The 20,959-nt window shown below is 30.0% G+C and overlaps 1 protein-coding gene across 1 annotated transcript in view; it reads right to left on the bottom strand.

The window, feature by feature from the left end:
- Positions 1-2,912: 2,912 nt before the first annotated feature.
- LOC134693391 (uncharacterized) overlaps positions 2,913-20,959 on the bottom strand; it is an 81,599-nt gene continuing 63,552 nt past the window's right edge. The window contains exons 26-34 of the mRNA XM_063554228.1: positions 20,245-20,616; positions 17,897-18,084; positions 16,604-16,642; positions 15,447-15,482; positions 14,522-14,765; positions 14,196-14,260; positions 13,697-13,743; positions 9,977-9,996; positions 2,913-4,791 (exon numbers count right to left, since the gene is read on the bottom strand). Of these exons, the coding sequence (XP_063410298.1) occupies positions 4,668-4,791; positions 9,977-9,996; positions 13,697-13,743; positions 14,196-14,260; positions 14,522-14,765; positions 15,447-15,482; positions 16,604-16,642; positions 17,897-18,084; positions 20,245-20,616 (1,135 nt within the window). The 3' untranslated portion in view covers positions 2,913-4,667. The remainder of the gene's footprint in view (positions 4,792-9,976; positions 9,997-13,696; positions 13,744-14,195; positions 14,261-14,521; positions 14,766-15,446; positions 15,483-16,603; positions 16,643-17,896; positions 18,085-20,244; positions 20,617-20,959) is intronic.

The following is a 20,959-nucleotide window of genomic DNA, read 5'->3' as shown; positions in this document are numbered from 1 at the left end:
CAAGGACAATGGACATGTGACAGTCGGAAACCTCGTAATATAAGGCATCTACATACAAAGAACGAAGCATCTATGTCTTCAACCTTTTAACATATAAAGCTATAAAAGAAGTAAGTTAACGCCGCCGCCTCAGGATCACTATCCCTATGTCGAGCTTTCTGCAACTAAAGTTGCAGGCTCGACGAAAAAATCTGAATGTTTCTATGACCAAAATCTCCAAAGACCTAAATGTTGCTGTCCGACTCCATGACAAAAAAAAACGCAATTTTCCATTGTATAATTACCATAACAATACAAATCTAACTGCACCAGATGCACATGTTGATAATCTTGTCTATTCAGTGAGGTCATAATAGTTGAAATTCAAAACTTTATTCAAATGGAGAGCTATATTAAAATTAAAGGGTAAAAGAGTAAGGCCAAATTCAGTCATCAGAGCTATGTATGAGGGAAATACATATATATTACTGGATTGAAATTGGTTTTCAAAATGTTATCAACAGCACATAAAACAATATGCAATGTTGATGCCAGTACGAAAGTACTGACTTTTTGGCTGGTGATACAATCTTGGACGAAGTCTCCAAGCAGAGGTATCGACCAAGTGCTAGTAATAACGATAACGGTAACATTTTCCCCGTACAAGATGGGAATTTCAAAAAACCAATGTCTCTTCAGTGATGCTCGAGGTCAGACCATTTGAAATCCGAAAGACTTAACTTAACGATTAAGCGCTGATATAACTATTAAAGAGTTAAAAAGTGCAAGGCTAAATTCATACCTGCCAACTTTTCAAAATGCTCATGGGGTTTTTACGTGCAAGATGGATCTTGTAGTCCTACAAAACCATCAAGGAGGCCTTCAAATATTTTGGCTTCTTCATACGCTTACAAGTCTATAGCCATTGTAAAATTTATTGTTTTGTTTAAATTGTGGACAAACTCTTTAAAAATTTCCATTTGGGAGCCTTCATGGGGGAAATCCCCCGCAAATAGTGAGATGGCAGGTATGTTAATTCGGGTAAGTAATCGGAGCCATGCACGAGGAACATAACTAACACTTCATCAACTGCTCGATAACGGAATTATATATTGAAAGTTTCATTTTTAAACTCAACATACACTCCTGCAGTATTTACAAAAACGAACTTCAGAACAACCATAGGTCCTTTACATGTTCCTTCGTATTTTCAACCAATGATAAACATTATGTCTCCTTCAATGTACTAGTCCTGTTCTGGCATAAGCTATTTAAATCCTGGTGTCTGGGATGAGTTTGTAAGACTTTTTCATTGCTTAAGAGGCACCTTCGTATCAATGCTTTTGAATAAAATGAAAAGAAGCAGGTCCTTCTGATATATATTAATATAGATGATGCCCTTTACTGAATTAGTCTAAGTTTGGCAATGACTTTTTATTCTATTAACCCCATTGAAATTAAAATAAATAAAACATCAGAAAAAAATAAAGTCTGCTTCTTACTTGCACATACAATTTGACAATGAAGATTTGTTGGCAACTAACTTTACAACAAAAATTTAATTTGAAATTTCCATATTAACCTTTACTTTTCTTTGCAGTGACTTTTAAGCACTGCATATAAATTAAAAATCTATCAGTTGATACAATAGTCCATGATTTAGTTAACTGTTATGGAACATATGTAACAATATTCCACGATTTAGTTAACTGTTATGGAACATATGTAACAATATTCCATGATTCAATTAACTGTTATGAAATATATGTAACAATATTCCACGATTTAGTTAACTGTTATGGAACATATGTAACAATATTCCATGATTCAGTTAATTGTTATGGAATATATGTAACAATATTCCATGATTTAGTTAACTGTTATGGAACATATGTAACAATATTCCATCATTTAGTTAACTGTTATGGACTATATGTAAACAGTCAACCACTCATCATATCCACAAATCGGTTCCCAATTATGACTAAAATGGATGTGAATTGTCACTTATTAGTTACTAGCAATGAGTATAAATAACTAGAGGCTTAGTTACTGCTTATACTTACAGAATATTAGATCGAACCGTTTTGTTTTGGTGTAAACTTTTTTTTTCTTGCTTGTGAATAAAATTAAATACATGTGTAAGCCAATGTGAATAGTAGTTAATGTTAGTTGTTCGATTAATCCACCATTTTCTACATAAGGCGATACTTGTACCAAGTAAGGAATATGACAGTTGTTTTCCATTCGTATAAGCTTTTGAATTTTCCTTGGATATTGGTATTTTTATTATGTTATTTTTACTTACAGATATCAAATATCAAGATATAATGTGTATGTTATGAGAAAATGCATTATAATTTCTTACATACATGTTTAGTGTATGTAACCATTTAAAACAGGTTTACACATAAGAAGGCATGGAGATTAGTGACCTATCTGAAAAAATGTCACGATTCAGTTACAAATATAATGTCTGCAATTAATTAGGTTACAAATGTGAAACATTTGAACCAAATATCAAGAACCTCTGAATTGAAGTAAAGCAAATTGTGAAAAAATATAAAGCAATGTAAATTACATATATATCATGTATGCATCAAACAGGAAGAAGATGATCATAATTGATGTGAAAATGTGTAATAATGTGTAGCCTACTGATATGAATTTTATACCATATAACACAAACTCGGCTTTGTAACTGCTGATAGAAATGCAATGGAAATATTTGAAAGACATACAGATGTAGACAATCATATCCTACTCAGTTAGAACAGGGATGTAATAAGCTAAACCAAGTTTAGTCTTAAGACAATGTTTTAAAATAAGAATGTTGTAATGACTGTATCTATATGTTTTACATACTCAGTCACCAAACTAAATTTGGCTCCTCAATTATTATTGGAAACCTCAAGAATTCAACAAATTTCAAAAACATTTCTATAAATTTATTTGTTTGATCCCATAAATGTCATGTAACCATATCAACAATGTAAAAAAAAATAGACTACTCAATATATCTATAAAATATAATAAAACTTACTATCACATAAACATAAGCAAGACCTGGTTCAACAAAACTCCTCGTCAATGGATATCAAGGGAAATGAAAGCAGTGATCTCTTTCAATAGAATCATAATATTATAGGAAAGCTACTATTTATTTTACTAAACTGTCAGGTGGATTTTATTGAAATTTGGTTTTTGTTGGAAGATTTCCGTGTAAGATATGAAATATATTCAATTATATCAATTCAATTTCATTTAGGGAGTTGTGAAAACGTTATAACAGCCTCTGACAAAATTTCAGTTTTGTGATGCATTAGTTATAAAACATTTTTAATGTAGTATATAGATGAGTGATTCAATAAAGCCCACCTCATAGAGGATATACTATACAGCATGAATGTAATTATTCTTAAACTTAACAAACTGCTTACACTTTATCATCAAATTTGAGGAACTTTAACATTTGCCATACAAAATTAGCTGTAAACAAGTAATCACTGCAATCTAACATTTAATGTTCATTATTCAGGAAGAGTTCATTAAAATGGACAAAACAATTTTTAACAGAAAATAACAAAAAAAAAACATTTCTTAATTCGTTAATCATAATATTTGGCATCTCATAAAAGTGGACGGAATGAATCATTGTATAAAATTGTAATGTAAAATTTATTGACACATCAGATATACATATAAAAGCAACAACAACATGTGTATATATCTATACACAAAAATGTGTATGCACAATGTATGAATATATCAATCTAACAAAAGTCAAATGACATACATGGTCATGATATCTGACCAAGAAATTAATCAACAATAAACACACACACATAAATAGACAAACATTAAGTAATGCATCTGCTTCTAGTATTTATTTTAGCAAAAGACTCTTTAAACATCTTTAGAAAAATTTCATTCAACATATTATAACTCATTTGTAATGCCTTACACAAATGCTCTGAAAGACTAACATGCAGCAATATATAAACCACCAAAATTTAGTACAATTGTTTCCAATCATAAAAGCATTATATTATTATTTGGCAAACATTAAATGTCATCTATTCTACCAATATGAAATTTGTCACATTTTAATGTATAAAATATATAAAAAACATTCAAAGAGAATGTATAATTTCATTTCATATTTTCAAAGCAATGAGGTCTGGTTTTGGTAAAAAGAATACAGAAAAATGGGCTCACAATGTGACCCCTAATTTTAATAGGATCTTAATTAAGAGGGTACTAAAACAAAAAGAACAGAGAATAATGGTTTAAATAAAAGAGAAAATGGACTTAACAATTTAGAATACATAATTAAAGCTCCTCAGTATGGTTTAAATAAAGATACTGAAATTTAATGTCACACTATTCAATATCACAATTTGGACAGTCACACTTATTAACAAAAATATAAATAATGTAAATAAAAAATCCATAAACTTAATAGTTTAAGTGCTTGAACATATACAAGATAATCATTTTTTTTTTATTTGTCCAATAAACCTTTAATATTTTTGGAATATGCTTATTTATCAAGGATGAACAGAATATCAAATTTTATTTTTTTTGCAAATTTTTCCTTTAATGAAGAATTACCACAATAAAACAGGAAACAAATTGATGATAATATTAAAGATTAAAGATAATCATAATGAATTGATGAGGTATTATTAAGTTGGCACATCTTGTAGAGTAGGAGTTTGTGCTCTGGAACAGAGTGCTGTATCTTCTGTCTCAATGATGCAGTGTAGAATCTTTATAGGGCTATTGGCACGAGGACTGCAGGGGGGAGTGCTGAAAAAATATATATATACAAATCATAAAATATCTGTACCAGCTGTATTTTCATGCATGAGCAGAGTCAAACTTTAACTAGAGACTCTTGAGCCTGTGTCGCTCACCTTGGTCTATGTGCATGTTGTAACATTACACAGATGGATTCATGACAAAATAGTGTGGTGATGTGTTTTTAGATCTTACTTAACTGAACTTTTTTGCTACTTACAATTTTCTCTATCTATAATAAACTTGGCCATTTGGTTACAGAGGAAAATGTTTTGTAAAAAATTTTTTTTTTTAACTTAATTAATGAAAATTGTTAAAAATTGACTATAAAGGGCAATAAATCCTAAAGGGGTAAACTGACCATTTTGGTCATGTTTACTTATTTGTAGATATAACTTTGCTTAACATTATTGCTGTTTAAAGTATATATCTATCTATAATAGTATTCAAGATAATAACCAAAAATGGCAAAATTTCTTTAAAAATTACCAATTGTGGGGCAGCAACTCCACAACCAGTTGTTCAATTCATCTGAAAATTTCAGGGCAGATAGATATTCACTTGATAAACAATTTAACCACTTTCAGATTTGCCCTAAATGCTTTGGTTTCAGATTTGCCCTAAATGCTTTGGTTTCAGATTTATAAGCCAAAATCTACATTTTACCCCTATGTTCTTTTTTTAGCCACCATGGCCATCCTGGTTGGTTTGCCAGGTCATCGGACACATTTCTTAAACAAAATACACCAATGGTGATTGTGACCAAGTTTGGTTAAATTTGGCCCAGTAGTTTCAGAGGAGAAGATTTTTGTAAAAGTTTAGGATGACAGACGACGCCAGAATCAAAGTGATGAGAAAAGCTCATTTGGCCCTTTGGGCCAGGTGAACTAAAAACTTCAAATATTTGTGATTCAAAATATTTTGGGTAAAATTCATAATACAACTGTTATTCTGAAAATGTGCAGACAGTTTCTGAAAACTCAAAGTCAGCAAAGTGAAGTATTTGAGAAATTGCATCTTATTGAACCTTGTAACTGTTTCTTAAATATTGTTAAAAGTATTTTTTACCAGGGACAATTATTATCTTTAAAGGGTCTCACTCGAAATTTAGAAAACTAAAATAACACTTAAGAAGTTTTGAACCTCCTAATCCCTTTGCTGGATTTACCTTCTTCAAAAATGCTCAAACCTAAAATAATTGGCAATTTATACCATATCTTCTCATTTTGTTTATATTTGAAAGCCAAGAATGTACAAATATGTTGAAATGTTAGGAGATGTATCATCAAACTTATATTTCAAAAGCTTCTGTAAATTAAGCCGTATCTCCCTTCTTTTTAAATTCTAGATTATACTACTTCACCTCAAAAAGCTTTACATGGTTTCTTTAAAAGATCCTTTCAGTTTCATAGTCTTTGCCAAAACCTGATATAGTTAAAGCTCATTTCAAGAACATACTTTTACAGATCTAACTAACTTTTTGAAAACTTTTCCGTATTTTGTCTCTTATACTGTTGTAAAAAATGAGAGGCTTCTTGTATAGGTTGAAAAGAATTATTTTGCTCATCTTTTATTTTGAAATCTGCATCATAACAGTCTGGTTGAATTTTTTGCAGTACTTGTGAAAAATAAAATTTAACCTTATAGTTCAATCCTTCATATGATTACTAGTCAGAAATTTTGTATAAAAAAAAATGCATTTTGCAGCATAGAAAATGAAAAACTAGATATGAAATTTTTAGTTCTAAGAAGTTCAATGAATCATGCTTTCTAAATAAAATGTTCTTGATTGTTGCCTAAAACTACATTGTATTTTATATGATGCCAAAATATTTTTAACCACATTTTCCACTTAAAACAAAGTAAATTTATTACATGATACTGAACCTAAGAATAAGAACTTTGTTTTTAATGACTGTCTTATTTTTAATTTTTTAGCTTTTTAATTAGATAAAAGATTATAATTTTTATCAATGAAATTCCACATCACCAGTCAAGAAAATTGATGTTCACTATTATGAGATATTTTATCATATTAAAATTGATGCAAAATATATTTTTACTTTTTAAAATACATACTTGTTCCTTTTAAAATAATTAAGTAACCTCATTTTTAGAAAATTAATCTATAACACTATCCTTTTATAAAAAAATAGAATTATATATATATAACTACTATCATTATAGACACTTATTTTGTTTTTGTACAACTTTTAAATATTGGATGTTTAAGTTTTAAAACAAACAAATAAAACAACAAAAAACATGTATATAAGACCCTCACATGTAAATACTGCTATGCAGTGATCGGGAAGGACGTGCGCCCTGCGCCTATAGCGCATATTCACCAGAAATGGTTCATAGAGTGACAAATGTAAGCGCCCACGTGGCGCACGATATTTTTCACATCGTTTCGAAACGTTTAGATATCGTCAGATAGTTTTCCGATCGTGTTCCGTGCCGCCATGTGTGTGTACACAACTGTATAATGTTCCTCCAATCATAGGAGCACCTATATATTTTAGGATGTCTCGGGTGTTTTCCTATGGTAATAGAACCATGCGGTTTAACGTCTCGGGTGTTTTCCTATAGAATATTAGAACCATGCGGTTTAACTGATAACCCAAAAAACGCAATTAACCATCATTCATGATATAATTTTTTATAAACAACTTTACATTTGTGAATTTGGCTATTACAGACGAGATTTAACTCTAATAATAATCTTTTAATTTAGTTTAGCTTGCTATTATTTCGTTTGAAAACCCCTGAAGACTTTTTATGAATATAGTTTTTGTCTCCATAAAACGCGCTTAACTGTCCTTGTCATTTTTTGGTCTTCGGCTCGTTTTGTTATTTTGTAAACATGACTTCTGCGAATTATTGTTTTGTTCTATCAATTAATGGTACTCTCTACTGTTATTCTTGTCATCTTGATGAAGTATTAATAATAACACAAGAAGTGCAGAGGACGTTCCTGAATGTCCTCTAAAACGGAACGTCTAGAATGAGTATGAAATCGACGAAGACCCTAATTTAATGTTAAAAAGAACATGAACATGAACAAGCCAAGGCAACAGTAACAGTTTAAACATTGTAAATAAAGGTTTATCTTTAATATTGTCCGTTTTGGAAGAAGTTATTGTTTATTCATTGAAATTACAGAATCACAGGAACAATATTATTTAAAATCATAAAGGTAAACTTGTACCAACACCTCTTTTCCAAAACATGAGAAAATAATGATACTTTTTATTTTTTTACAGAAGTCGAATGGCCCACTCATTTGAAAACATGGCCCATTATTTTTTAAAATGGCCCATTGAATTTATTTTTGAGGGGCCCTGGGCCCATAGTGAAAAAAACCTTCCAGATCACTGCTATGGTGCACGTTTCTTTTATTATATTAAAAAAAAAAATAAAAAAAAAAATAGATACAAAATAAAACAGTCTGTATATATATATATATAAAAACAACATATAAATGAAAGTAAACCTCCTACATAGTGTGCTGTACATAGTTATCTACATACAACCAAAAAAAAAAAAATCTTACAAAATTTACCCCAAATACTCTAATAATATATATATTAGAGGTGTTCCTATTTAAAGGAAGCTAATACAGAGAAGAAGAAGTATTGCAGAATAATCTGAATTATATTGATATAATAATACTACAAACATGCTTACCATTGATTGATAATGAAAAACTATCTGATGAAGAAATGACAAAGGCACAGCACTCGGTACAGATCCCTACACCATAGAATTCACAGTCAGACACACACCAACACAAGTTAACAATGTCAATAGGTTAAGCTAAGAAACACATCTGGTCGAATGTGACCTTAATGTTGTGCACAAATACCCTATGGTTTCATGTTGCTTGAACTTTGAATCACAGCAATTTAAAATTTGTCATGTTTTTCCTAAATATTTATATTTCAAAATATTTTTTTTAATGATGAATTTCAATTTAAGCAAGCATAACTATTAAATGAAACTAAAATTTCGAAACAAATATAAGCTCACTCAAGGCTTTCAATTAAAGTTTCTCACAGATTCAAGACTATTGTATCTAAAACAGTTTCTCATACAAAATAGGAAGCTATAATTTAATCACATTCAAATATAAAACTATGAAATGCAGCATAAGAAATGAATAATTGATATTTAAAAACAGTGATTATCACAAATGAAATTAACACTATGAGGCATAATGCAAGCATTACTACAAAATTATTATTATTCACTTATATTTGCCTTTAAAAATTCAAATGCAAATTTGTCAGTATCAAAAAGCGTCATGATTTAATATGGCACAACATTATTGATGTGACTAGCTCTACCTATAAACTGTATCTTGTGGTGGCGGGTTATAGAAGTGTGATTGGCCTATCTGTGGTGATGAACCAAGCATCCGTGAAAGGTGTTGTTGATGAGGGTGATAGTAATCAGAAAGATCAGTTAATTCAGGAAGGGAGCCTTGAGGGGAACGCCAACCTAGTGAGGAAAAAAAGGAAAAGTTTATTAGTGTTTGTGCAAATCTAAAAAAAAACTAATAACTCAAACTTGACTTTTTTTATATTTCATTCAGGATACTAATTCTGAGTAAAATCATTTTATGAATTGCCTAAAACATCAAATGGAGGGAAATTTTTCCTTTCAGTAAAAACTATGGGAAACTTCTAAGTTTGAGCTACTTATGCTTCTGAAAAGATTTTATTTAGATGTGAAATGTGCTTCAAAAAATACTATTTCAAACTTATATGTGCATTAAGGTTATGGTATTTAGTATAATATCTTTCTGACAACCTTTCGACTCTTTAATAATACTGGTCCACTGCATTAAACATTCAAGTGTCTACATACAGTTTAAGTGTGTTTTTTTATCTAGACAATTTCCCACCTTTCAGCTCATATATAAAACTATACCCTCAAAAACATTCTGCTTAGTTTGCAGCAAAAGGAAAAAAATGTTATTTAATAAATTATAATAAGGAAGATAATATTAAAAATGCCAGTGCTTCCTTGGTGAATATGAGCAAATGTGTAAATAGTTGTAACACTTATCCAAAACCCACATCCAACATAATATGTAATTATCATGCATAAATACAACAACTTGTAACAGTAACCAGTGCTGTCCATGACAAAATATACCATAAAATTAATACAAACTTGTAAGACTTACAATCGAAAAATATCAGTTTTCTGAAACAATGGAATTTTAAATATTGTTATCTAATAAAGCATTTCCTTCCACATATAAACACAAATAACAAAATGGAATTAAAAATGACCAACAAGACAACACCCTCCACGGTCAGAATACTAGAATGTAAGCTTTAAAAGATTTTTACAGAGAAGATATATATAAGAAGTTGAATTTAAATTACCAATAAGACAACACCCCTCAATTGTCATAATACTCAAATGTAAGCTTTAAGAATAGTTTAATTGGAATATATTTATATATAGAAAATTTTAAACACAAATAAAAAGGTCAAATTTTAATAACTTAAAAATTGCAATATAAACAACACACATCAAATGGTCAGAATACTAAAATAAAAGCTTTATGAATAGTTATACAGGAAAGCCATATATGCAAAACTTCACTATAATTTCAAAATCAATTCTAAAATGTCTTATTAATTAATTTTATAATGTAAAATCAGGTGAATAATATACAACTTTAAGATGGTTTCTTTGAAGATTTAAAAGTATACTTAATTTAATTTATAAAAGGAGTTATGTTCTCTCCCCCCTTTGTATTTGAAAACCAAGTCTCAAGATTTTAAGATGTCAAGCTTATTGTAATATGTAGTATTTATTTTGGTTTTATATGCTTTGACTTTACTCAGTGCTGCCCTCTACAACACCTAAAATTTGAAAAATGTACAACATTTTACTTCCACTTGTATTTTTTAGTCATGATGATAATGATTTGTTGCAAGCATATACTGTGCATCCAGCAAAAACAAGTCATGATATGCAAAGAACTAAAAATATCCTCTAAACTGTATCCTACTACAACTAAATCTACCCCATTACAAACTTATAAAGTACCTTCCATTCAAATTTATGCTTTAAAACTGTTACTTGCTGAAATATGAAAGTATTTAACTTATATTAAATTTCCCATTATGTTCACATTTAATCCTGAACTGCATACTACTCAAGATTGTTTTCAACACAATTTAATACAATTTAAATTCTGGACTGTACACTTCACATAATTATTTTCGAAACTATTTTACAAAATCAAAATCCTGAACTGTATAATGCACAATTTTGTTTACAACACTACTGTAAATTAAGAAATTATTGCGCACATTTATAATTGCGATTTTGTGATTTTTGACTTAAATGTGATTTTAATTTATACGATTTTTTAGAAAAATCCTGTTTAATTCATTCAAAATATTTCAAAATGCGAGTTTCAATTATTGCGTTAACAACTCTGAAGCATTTTTCGCGATTATAAAAACCTTGCATTAATTTCTGAATTTACAGTATTTCACACATTCTGTGCCTAAAGCGGTCAGTCCAAAGGTTCCAACTCCTGACCAATGAAATAGATGCAGGTACCCCAAATCATTTGTCAATTCAGGTGTTTTTCACCGTCTCAGTTCTGTGACTCATTAATGTATTTCCTGAGAAAGATGTGAAGACAAAACTTCACAGGACAGACAGATGCAATCTTTTATGTTAATATTCAAACCTCAAAAATGTTGAGTCGGCATTCACCTCGAATGCTAACCAAACCTTTAAATAAACTTATTCAGTAGGGCCATTGTTCATTACTGTTGTCAGGTCAAAACAGTATATCGCCCCCTCCACCACTTTTTTAAAGTGTGGGTATCATTATATTTGTGTGAACACAAGGAACTAAATGAACTTGGTGTAACATAAATGATTAGTAACTTATTAATTGAGGACCAGAATATATTCATAGTTTCACACACTTGATGTTACTTTCTTGAAAGTACATGTACAAGTACATATCATTTTACATACTTCTGATCTCTTTCTCACTCTCAAAACATTGTTTAAAGACTTTTATGTACATAAGAAAAAGTAGGTTATATTTGTTTTGTGCAGTAAATTAATAAGTGGTGACTTCTAAGTAAGCTTAAAAGTTTATCAGCATGTAAACAGTGGTTTATTCTACAGCATTTCAAACATATGCATCAATTTATCTTTGTCAGCTTTCGTTTAGAAAGGTCCTAATACTATCAAAACTTGGCTACCAATAAACCTTATTATGATAAAGGGAAGATGTTTAAATACTGTCTCAAGAGCGCTAAACAAAATTTTACTATGAGGGGCAAAATTTATTTAAAACTAGTTTGATGCATTAACAGAAATAATATACAGGTAACCATTTAAAAATGATTATATGATAAAATTAATTTGCATTTTCCATTTCATTTACAGGCAAAAGAATTAAAACTGGACATGGATTGTTAACAAACAAAAGTAATTCCTATAAAATCATGATAAATCACACAGGTTTCTGAGCCTGTCTAATTGTTACTTTTGGTATGACTTTAGCGTTAAAACATTGGGATTTATTTTATATGATACCAACACAAATAGGTATACTTTCTGAAACGACCACTGTTTAGCGCTATACTAGTGTGGGATAACAGGTGATATTTCTATGTGAAATTACTAAAAGTTATCAAATACCAGTTTTCATTGATTTTAAGAACACAGTGAGTGAATTCTTTTAAAAAATATCCTAAATATTCATCAAACTGATCAATATGAAGTTTAAGAATAATTTCAGATAGAATAAACTCTCTAACCCCAAAAACAAAGAAAATTGTGAAAAATGAAATTATGTCGGACATAGTGATTACTTATTAAGTTTTCCTCCTCTCAATTATTTTTTATTCAAAGACTTTTAAAATCTCTGCTCACTTGGTTATCAATGAAACTGGTATATGTAGAAGATTATCAAGAATAAGGTAAAACTTATACGTAAAAAAATAACAAAACATCTGCTACTTACAACATTCACAGACTAAAAATACAAAATAAATGGACATCTTTATACATAAAGAAAAGCTTCATAAATAACCCAGTTCTCACCTTGCATATATACATTTTTCTGAATTGAATGGGGAATTTTGGACACCTCTTTTATGTTAAAACATTGTTTAAAAGTATCATCTTCAAGTACCTTAGGTTTTAATTTCCCATATAAAGCAGCTTGTATAATGGTGGCCATATTGCTTGCTGTACACTATTATCTGAATGTTTAGGATACCATTGTCAAATAGACTTGTGATAAAGCCAACACGAAAGCAAAAAAAGCTCAAAAGTAGCTCCTCTACAAATAGTGGAAGGTTTCAAACTCTTTAGCATATTTGTTTGGCAAAGTGGCTGAAATGACTGTTACATGTTGACTTTTGACCAACAATAAATTTTGAACCTCCAGGAATATTTCAAATATGGTCATATCCCATCTAATTAAATTGAAACATCAATTCGAGAAAAATAACATGACAAAAGAGCAAAGCTTATAACTGGAAAACAACCCCTCTCCTCTAAACTATAAATAGATAAACAAAGAAAGTAAAAATAGATAATTATCAAGGCACCACTACTCATAAAGCTTTAAAATATTCGAATTGTACTATTTATAGGTTTTGTACAAAGATTATAAAATCTTTTATAACAAAACTGAAAATAAAAAAGAAATGCTATTAAAATAATATCTATGGCGAAAACAACAAAAAGAAAATTTTATAAAAAAAAAATGTGATTTTCCATAAACCTCTATTGCCATTGCCATAAACTGTATAGTGCCAAAACCCTATCTTAACTGGTAAAGGATAAACCAATGCCAATCTAAAATGCATCTACATCAATGCCCAAACCAAAGCAGTAAATTCCATACCAAAGTTTTTATTTTCATGTCTTCGTCTACTTCAACAGATTGGTCAGCTATTGAGCAAGAATCATATTTACATGGTTAAAACAGAAATTTTAATGTGATAAATACACAATAATAAATATTCCAATGTGCAAATAATTTTTTATTTTTCTGAATTGAACAATAATCACAATTTGATTAAGGTACAGATCCTGTGCTTTGCATAGAAAGATCTTATAATACTTCATTCAAATTTCTGTTCCAGAAGCTTCCATTTTTTGTTGCATTATTGAAGAAAGAACCAAACAATCCTTAAAGGTCTTTGAAACAGAAAGTAGAATTGATTGTTATCAGAATCTTGTAGGTGAAATATGAACACAAGATCTGTATTTCAATCAGATTGCAATAAGAAGTAATTTGTATGATTTTTCTATAATGAAAATAAAACTTTCAAATTTATAGGAATATTGGTCATTTTTTTTTTGTATTTGACTGACTTTTTTTACAGCCTATTCTATCTTACCATGTATCATATTATCATATGCAAGTGATGATGGTGTGACAGGAGTTGAGGCCCTTGATCTTTTACTGAAATAAAAAATAACTTTACACATATGATACATATAGACTAATAAATCATTTCATTAACAAAAATAACTTGGGTTAAAGTATCATTTTAATCTTAATCACATACAAATATTCAATTTGATATCATTATGCTAACAAGTAAGGAGTGCTTGATTGATTGATTGAAAAGGATAAGACTATCTGCTGCAAATTGTGTGCAGCAGATTTACCATTGTGTAAATATTAGTTTAACTGAACTTTGATTCAAAATTATACACATACTATGTCCTATTGGCAACAGCTGACTTTGGCCTCTGAAAATTATCTGGTAATCCATCTTTCCATCCAGGGACATGTGAATTTCTAGGTCGTTGTGACATCTTTTCCCAGTGAAGGTCACGTCCTCCAGCCAACCATTCAGTTCCAGCTCTGACCTGTAGAACAGCACTTTTAGGTCTGTGGTGAGGAGGTATTCCACGGCTAGCAGGAGACGATGGTCTTTGAGGAGGAGGTGACTTTCTTCTGGCTGTAAAACACAATTTTTCAATACAAAAAGCTTAGAGAGAATTAGTGCGTAAAAGCAGGATTATTATAAAGGAATAATACAGATGACTTGCTGTAAACTTCAAAGAAAGACTACAGCTTGTTTCCACTTGTTCTGATTGATGTAATGGATTAGATAAATGGCAAAAGCAGCAGATATGATTCAGCACATTCAGATAATCATGACATTTTGAAATAAAAATACATTTGTAACAGTGAACAATGATTTTTCTGTACAATTTCAAAACTGTACAGGAATGAATGAATAAATGTTTCCCTATACATACTAGTGACATTTTATAGACAAATACAAGACCTACACCTCACAACATGTTCTGTTTACATTAACGAAATAACAACACTAAACTTACAAGAAAATTGTCCTTGATATAGCTTAGACATATTTTACTTGATACAGGTTTTTTTTAACACACATAACACACATTTAATAGTACTTTCAGGTATTTTATCAGGTGGAAGGAATAAAGATGCATGTCTGGAAATGGAAATTATAACATTGGAGATGTTTTATTATTAAGTGTGATAATTATTCAAAACTTAAAAAAAAAAAAGTCAAAGAAAAGATAATGTGACATTAAAATCTAATCAAGTGCATATCCAAAACTTGGTCCCACATCCGTGATATAACTCTCACACATCTTACCAGATCTCCCACGGAATCCTAGGGCTGGCATGATCACTAATATTATAAAAATAATTTTCAATTTATATTACTGACAATATACATCTATGATAGAACTTTCATTTTGTAGTTAAAAGTTGACATTATAATTTTTTTTAACAACAATAGACCCTTTCATTTATCATAACAGTGACCATACAAAAATTAAATTCTAAAGAAGAGATAAATTTTACATACATTTATTTTAATATTATCCATAACTTTGTCAACAATTTTCAATTATTAAATTAATTTCCATTGACTTTCAAATATTTTCTGCAAACAGTTTAACAGGAAGACAGTTAAAGATTATTCAAGTCATTGTGCCAATTATGTTCCGGTAATAAGGTGATTAAATAAATAAAACAGATGAGGTGCATCTTAAATGGAAAACAATGTAAACAGTGTGCTGGTCTAGATAGTTACACTTCGGTATCATAATATAAAAATTTCACTAATGTGAACGTTGCTTTTTACCAAATTACACAGCATTTTGATGTGATATTTATAGATTATCGTTGATCATCTCAACAAGATTGATTTTCTCGCTTGAGCCAGTACAGCAAAAGTAAGAAAAGTAGTTGAGATGACCAATGATTATCTGTTAATCACAATTTTACTTTGACGCCATTGTCAATTTCATTGACAACACCAGGTGCCCCATTAGTTTCTAGCGATAATATCACTTGATTCCACTGAGAATGGAAATTATCAGTCAGCAAGATCAAAGGAAAGTTTCATAAAATAGCAATAATGAAGGTTACTTCACTTTTCTAACTTTCACCTTATCACTCAATAATGAAATGTAGGTCATGATGATCAAAATTTGTAAGTGTGCTATACAGTTCTGTGTAAGAGAAATGATATGGTGAAATTTCAGCATTCTTGAATTCTAATACATGTAACCAAGTCAGATACAAAAAAACTTTTAAATTGTTACCATATGGTGTATGAAAAGATTGAAACTAAATTTACAACCAAGCAAACTATCAATTTCAATCTAATATAAAATTTCTTTAAACAGAAGACAAATGATGATTTAACTTATTGCTTTGTAATTAATACCTACTTGATATTGTGGGTATGCAATGAGTGTGCATTTTTAACTCTTGTGAACATGTCACACATATATTACTTACCACTAGGAGCAGGTGTTGCGATTATACTCAATAAAACGTCTATATAATATATAGGTTAAATAACGCTTAGTTCAACAATGTATTACTTGCAGGCATACACAATTTTTGAAATCAATGGTTTAACTTTCATGTTGGCACAGTTTTGTCAGTTCTATTTCAGTTTTCCAAAGATATACATGAAATGAATGAAGAAAGTGTTTATGGAACACCAATAACCATACTTGAAAACATACGTTAAGGTACATAACTTTAGAAAGTGAACGTTGATGTCACCAAATTTCAAAGTTGATCTATATTTGGCGTCAATTAGCATTTTGTATAAGTTTTATAACATTTAGTTTAGGTAATTTTAAGGTGGTACCCAACACTTTCACTTAAATAAATGTGGCTCGTTTAATTTTCATAAAATTTTGAAAAATTATTTACTTTGACCCTTTGAAAAAAAAAAAAAAAAAATCAAAATATTTGAACCAACCAATTTATCAGAAAAATTACACTGGTTATTTAGCATTTTGACAGACACTTATTTTGATCATTGAGAAGCTTAATATTCCCTTAACAACACAACGTAATTAAAACGTTTAGTTGATTCTACAGAGTTATCTCCCTATAGTGTTAGGTACCACCTTAAAGTCCTTCACCTTTCAACGGATACATTACTTACTAAAATATTTGCTGCATAGTTTAAGATTTATACCTGTGTGTAGGAACTATTTGTCTTAAATATGTACTACTTTCCAGAATGATTTGTTTAACCAGGCCCAATTAGTAGGTATTACATCTTACATTGTCTATCCAAATTATTTTTGCAAAAAACTCACTGTGACTTTGAGATGAAGAACAGCAATAAAAGTGCTCTTCCTTTTCTTTCTGTGCATTTACTAATTTTGTGTCATGGATGAATATCCTATATTCTTTGTTTTTCTGTCTATTTTTATTCTTTTTGTATTAAGATACAGAACAAAAACTATTTTTGGAACAAACAGACATACAGCCAGACAAGGGTAAAACAAAATGTCTCCTCCACATATTTGGCACAACTTTTTTGAATTTTGGATCCTCAATGCTCTTCACTTTATACTTGTTTGGCTTTTTACCTATTTTGATCAGTCATGTTTCTTATGAAGACAAAACACACGTTTGCCGTATCAAATTATAAGCCTGCTACCTTTAATAACTCATTGTACAGGTTTTACAATCAACCCATTTGATGCCAACAGGAGGTAATAATAATACCTGAATACCTTTTACAGCCTAACAAAAGGTTTAATTAACCATGTATTAGATAGATACCTGTAGAAGGTGCAGTAGTATTAGGACGTGCTGTGACATTCTGTTTCCACGATTCTGTTCTCTGTTGCTGGTAAGATGTTGAGAAGCTATTTTCTGTTGATCCATTTGGCTGTCTTATAGGGTGAGCCACAATATACTTGTAAGCATCAACTGCTGAAAATGGTCTTGTTCCAGTTACAGGCTTAGTACTAAAATTAAAAAAAACTCAACATCAGCATAAAAACATTTAAAAGTTTTATGGGTGTCATCATGATTTGGTTACCCATTCAAAATATCAAATGTGTGACATGAATATCTTCTATTGTCATAGTCACAATACTCTTTTCCTTAATATTGTGCTCTTTCCTGGTGGTCAGATTTCTTTGGTGGAGGAATAATAAAATGGAAGATATTCATGTCACACATATGAGTTTTGGGTGTAGGAATAATAAAACAATCTACTGGTGCACCAGTACTCAACAAGCACATAACAACATTAATAAATAACACCATAGAATCCAGTGAGTTTCCAAACAGACTCAAAGAAGCTCAGGTTGTATCATTACACAAAAAGAATGACCCACTGGATAAAAAGAACTATAGACCTGTGAGCATTTTACCAACAATTTCAAAAGTATATGAAATGGTTATGTCTGACAGTTGACGGAATTTTTTGAGAAAATATTTCATGCTTTTTTATGTGCATTCAGAAAAGGTCATGCATGTCAAACAATTGTGCTGAGACTCCTTGAAATTTGGAAAACAGCTTTGGATAATAATATGTATGTGGCAGCTATTCTTATGGATCTTTCGAAAGCTTTTGACTGTTAACCACATGATATTCTTTTAAGTAAATTATCTGCCTACGGTCTTTCTTCTAAATCAGTGAAATTACTTCAAAATTATCTTACAGATCGTAGGCAACAAATCAAACTTCAGGGAGTACTCAGCAGTTGGGCTGACATTCAGAAAGGGATACCCCAAGGCTCAATCCTAGGACCCCTATTATTTAACATTTTTATAAATGACATTTTCTATTTTATTGAACATGGTACCCTGTATATTTATGCCGATGATAATACTCTGTCATATGCTGACAACAATTTTGAAAATTTATTATGAACATTTGAAAGAGAAAGTGCTGTTTTAATTGACTGGTTTAGATTTAATTGTATGCAGGCAAATCCTGACAAATTCAAAGCCATTGCAATTGGAAATAAAACATTTGCAAAAAAGCCTGTTTTTAATATACAGTCAGCAAAAATATCCTGTGATGAGATTGTCAAACTTTTGGGTATTGATATTGACTATCAACTTAATTTTAATCACCACATTAAAAGTATTTGTCGTAAAGCATCCCAACAACTGAATGTTTTAAAGCGCATTGGCTGCTACCTTACTAAATTGAATAAATTGACCATTTTCCACACATTTATTTTATCTAATTTGAATTTTTGTCCTTTGACATGGCATTTTTGCAACAAAAACAACACCACCAAATTGGAAAAAATCTATGGTAAGAACTCTTTTAAATACACAGCTGATGTTTTATGGAATGAGCTACCTGATGATTTTAGAAAAATTGCTAATTTTAGTCAATTCAAAAATATTTTAAAGTCATGGAATGGAAATGACTGTTTATATATTATGTAAATTTATTTACCATCTAGATCATACCCTATTTTTCAAATTTTTTATGCTATGCATTTTGCCAGCTTTGATGCCTAGTTTACACTTATATGCTTTTAGCTTTTTAATACCTAGCTTATGCTTTTATTCTAATTTTAGTGCTTCATTTTTGTGCTGTGAAATTTATTGCATGTGTATTATATTATGTGTTGTATTGTTAAAAATGTCTCATATGTCAGTTAAAAGCTCATTAGAGCTTATGTTTGTTTATGTTTGTATACCTTGCCGACTCTACATAAAACTTATTTATTTATAATCTATGATTATTTGAAAACTTTGATCAGTAGATTTTTATAGTTTTATATTTTTTACAGTTTATCTTTATCTATAAAAAGATTTGAATGAAATATTTTCATTTTTTAAACAAGTCTACTTGGCTATGTATCTTGCTGCACATTATGTCTGTATAATGTTTGAAAGCATGCTTGGTGTGAAACTTGCAACAAAATCAAAATATGGAGTTTTATGAGTTATGAGACTTAAAGGTATTGAAATAAGCAAAAAAAACCCACCTTGTATAAATTATTAACATGAATTGAAGAAATAATAAACAGGTAATAAATTTAACTTGAAAATGTTGTTTGTGCAAAATCTTCCCCTCAGCTGTCATTGGCAGGTATTTTGTTGTCTCATGTACAACTATGCCTTATATCCTTTTATTTCCAAGTAACTATAATTACCCTGAGATCATGAATGCTGCCTTTCCTCTGCTGGAGGTTTGTGGATGAGTACTATCAGATGACATACCATCAGATGGTGGGATATTGCTGGCTCTTGTGCTTGTAACCTCTTTAGATTTCACTTCTTTACCTTTGACCTCTTCCTTTATATCAACTGATGATGGAATTTGAATCTGTAAAGTGGGAGCACTCATACTTTCCCTTGCTGAATCTGTTGTCTTAGTTTCTCTTGGTGTAATTTTGGATTTTTCATACTTTTCTTTAAAACTTTTTGGTTCCTTGTTTTCTTTGTTAGATAACTGTTCATTAGTGGAATTTTCTGTTGCTGAATTATGTACCAGGTTTTCTTCTGATCCTATTTTTTCCTTATCCCTATACATACAAGAACTTAAAATTCAATAAATAAATAAACAACATATGCATTGTAATCAAGGACAACTAAAAAATCAATCTGTGATATCAACTTCAAAAATGACAAACAGTTATTTGCAAATGTTTCGATGCTACATAAATTTTTTTAATATCTTAATATAGAAATAATTGTGACAGGATTAGTTTGGCCTCAATTAAAAATTCATCTTTAATTTTGATGGCACTATTTATATTTACTTTTACATGTACACTAATCAATCTAGAATATTTCTCAACAAGGGTGGTAAAGGATTATTTTCGTGCAAAGTGTTTTGCCATTTATATTTCACGTACAGTCGTGAAA

This window comes from Mytilus trossulus, chromosome 1 (genome assembly GCF_036588685.1).
Source record: "Mytilus trossulus isolate FHL-02 chromosome 1, PNRI_Mtr1.1.1.hap1, whole genome shotgun sequence".
Taxonomy (NCBI): domain Eukaryota; kingdom Metazoa; phylum Mollusca; class Bivalvia; order Mytilida; family Mytilidae; genus Mytilus; species Mytilus trossulus.
The sequence above is the reverse complement of the archived record's forward strand: the minus strand, read 5'-3'. Positions and strand labels throughout refer to the sequence as shown.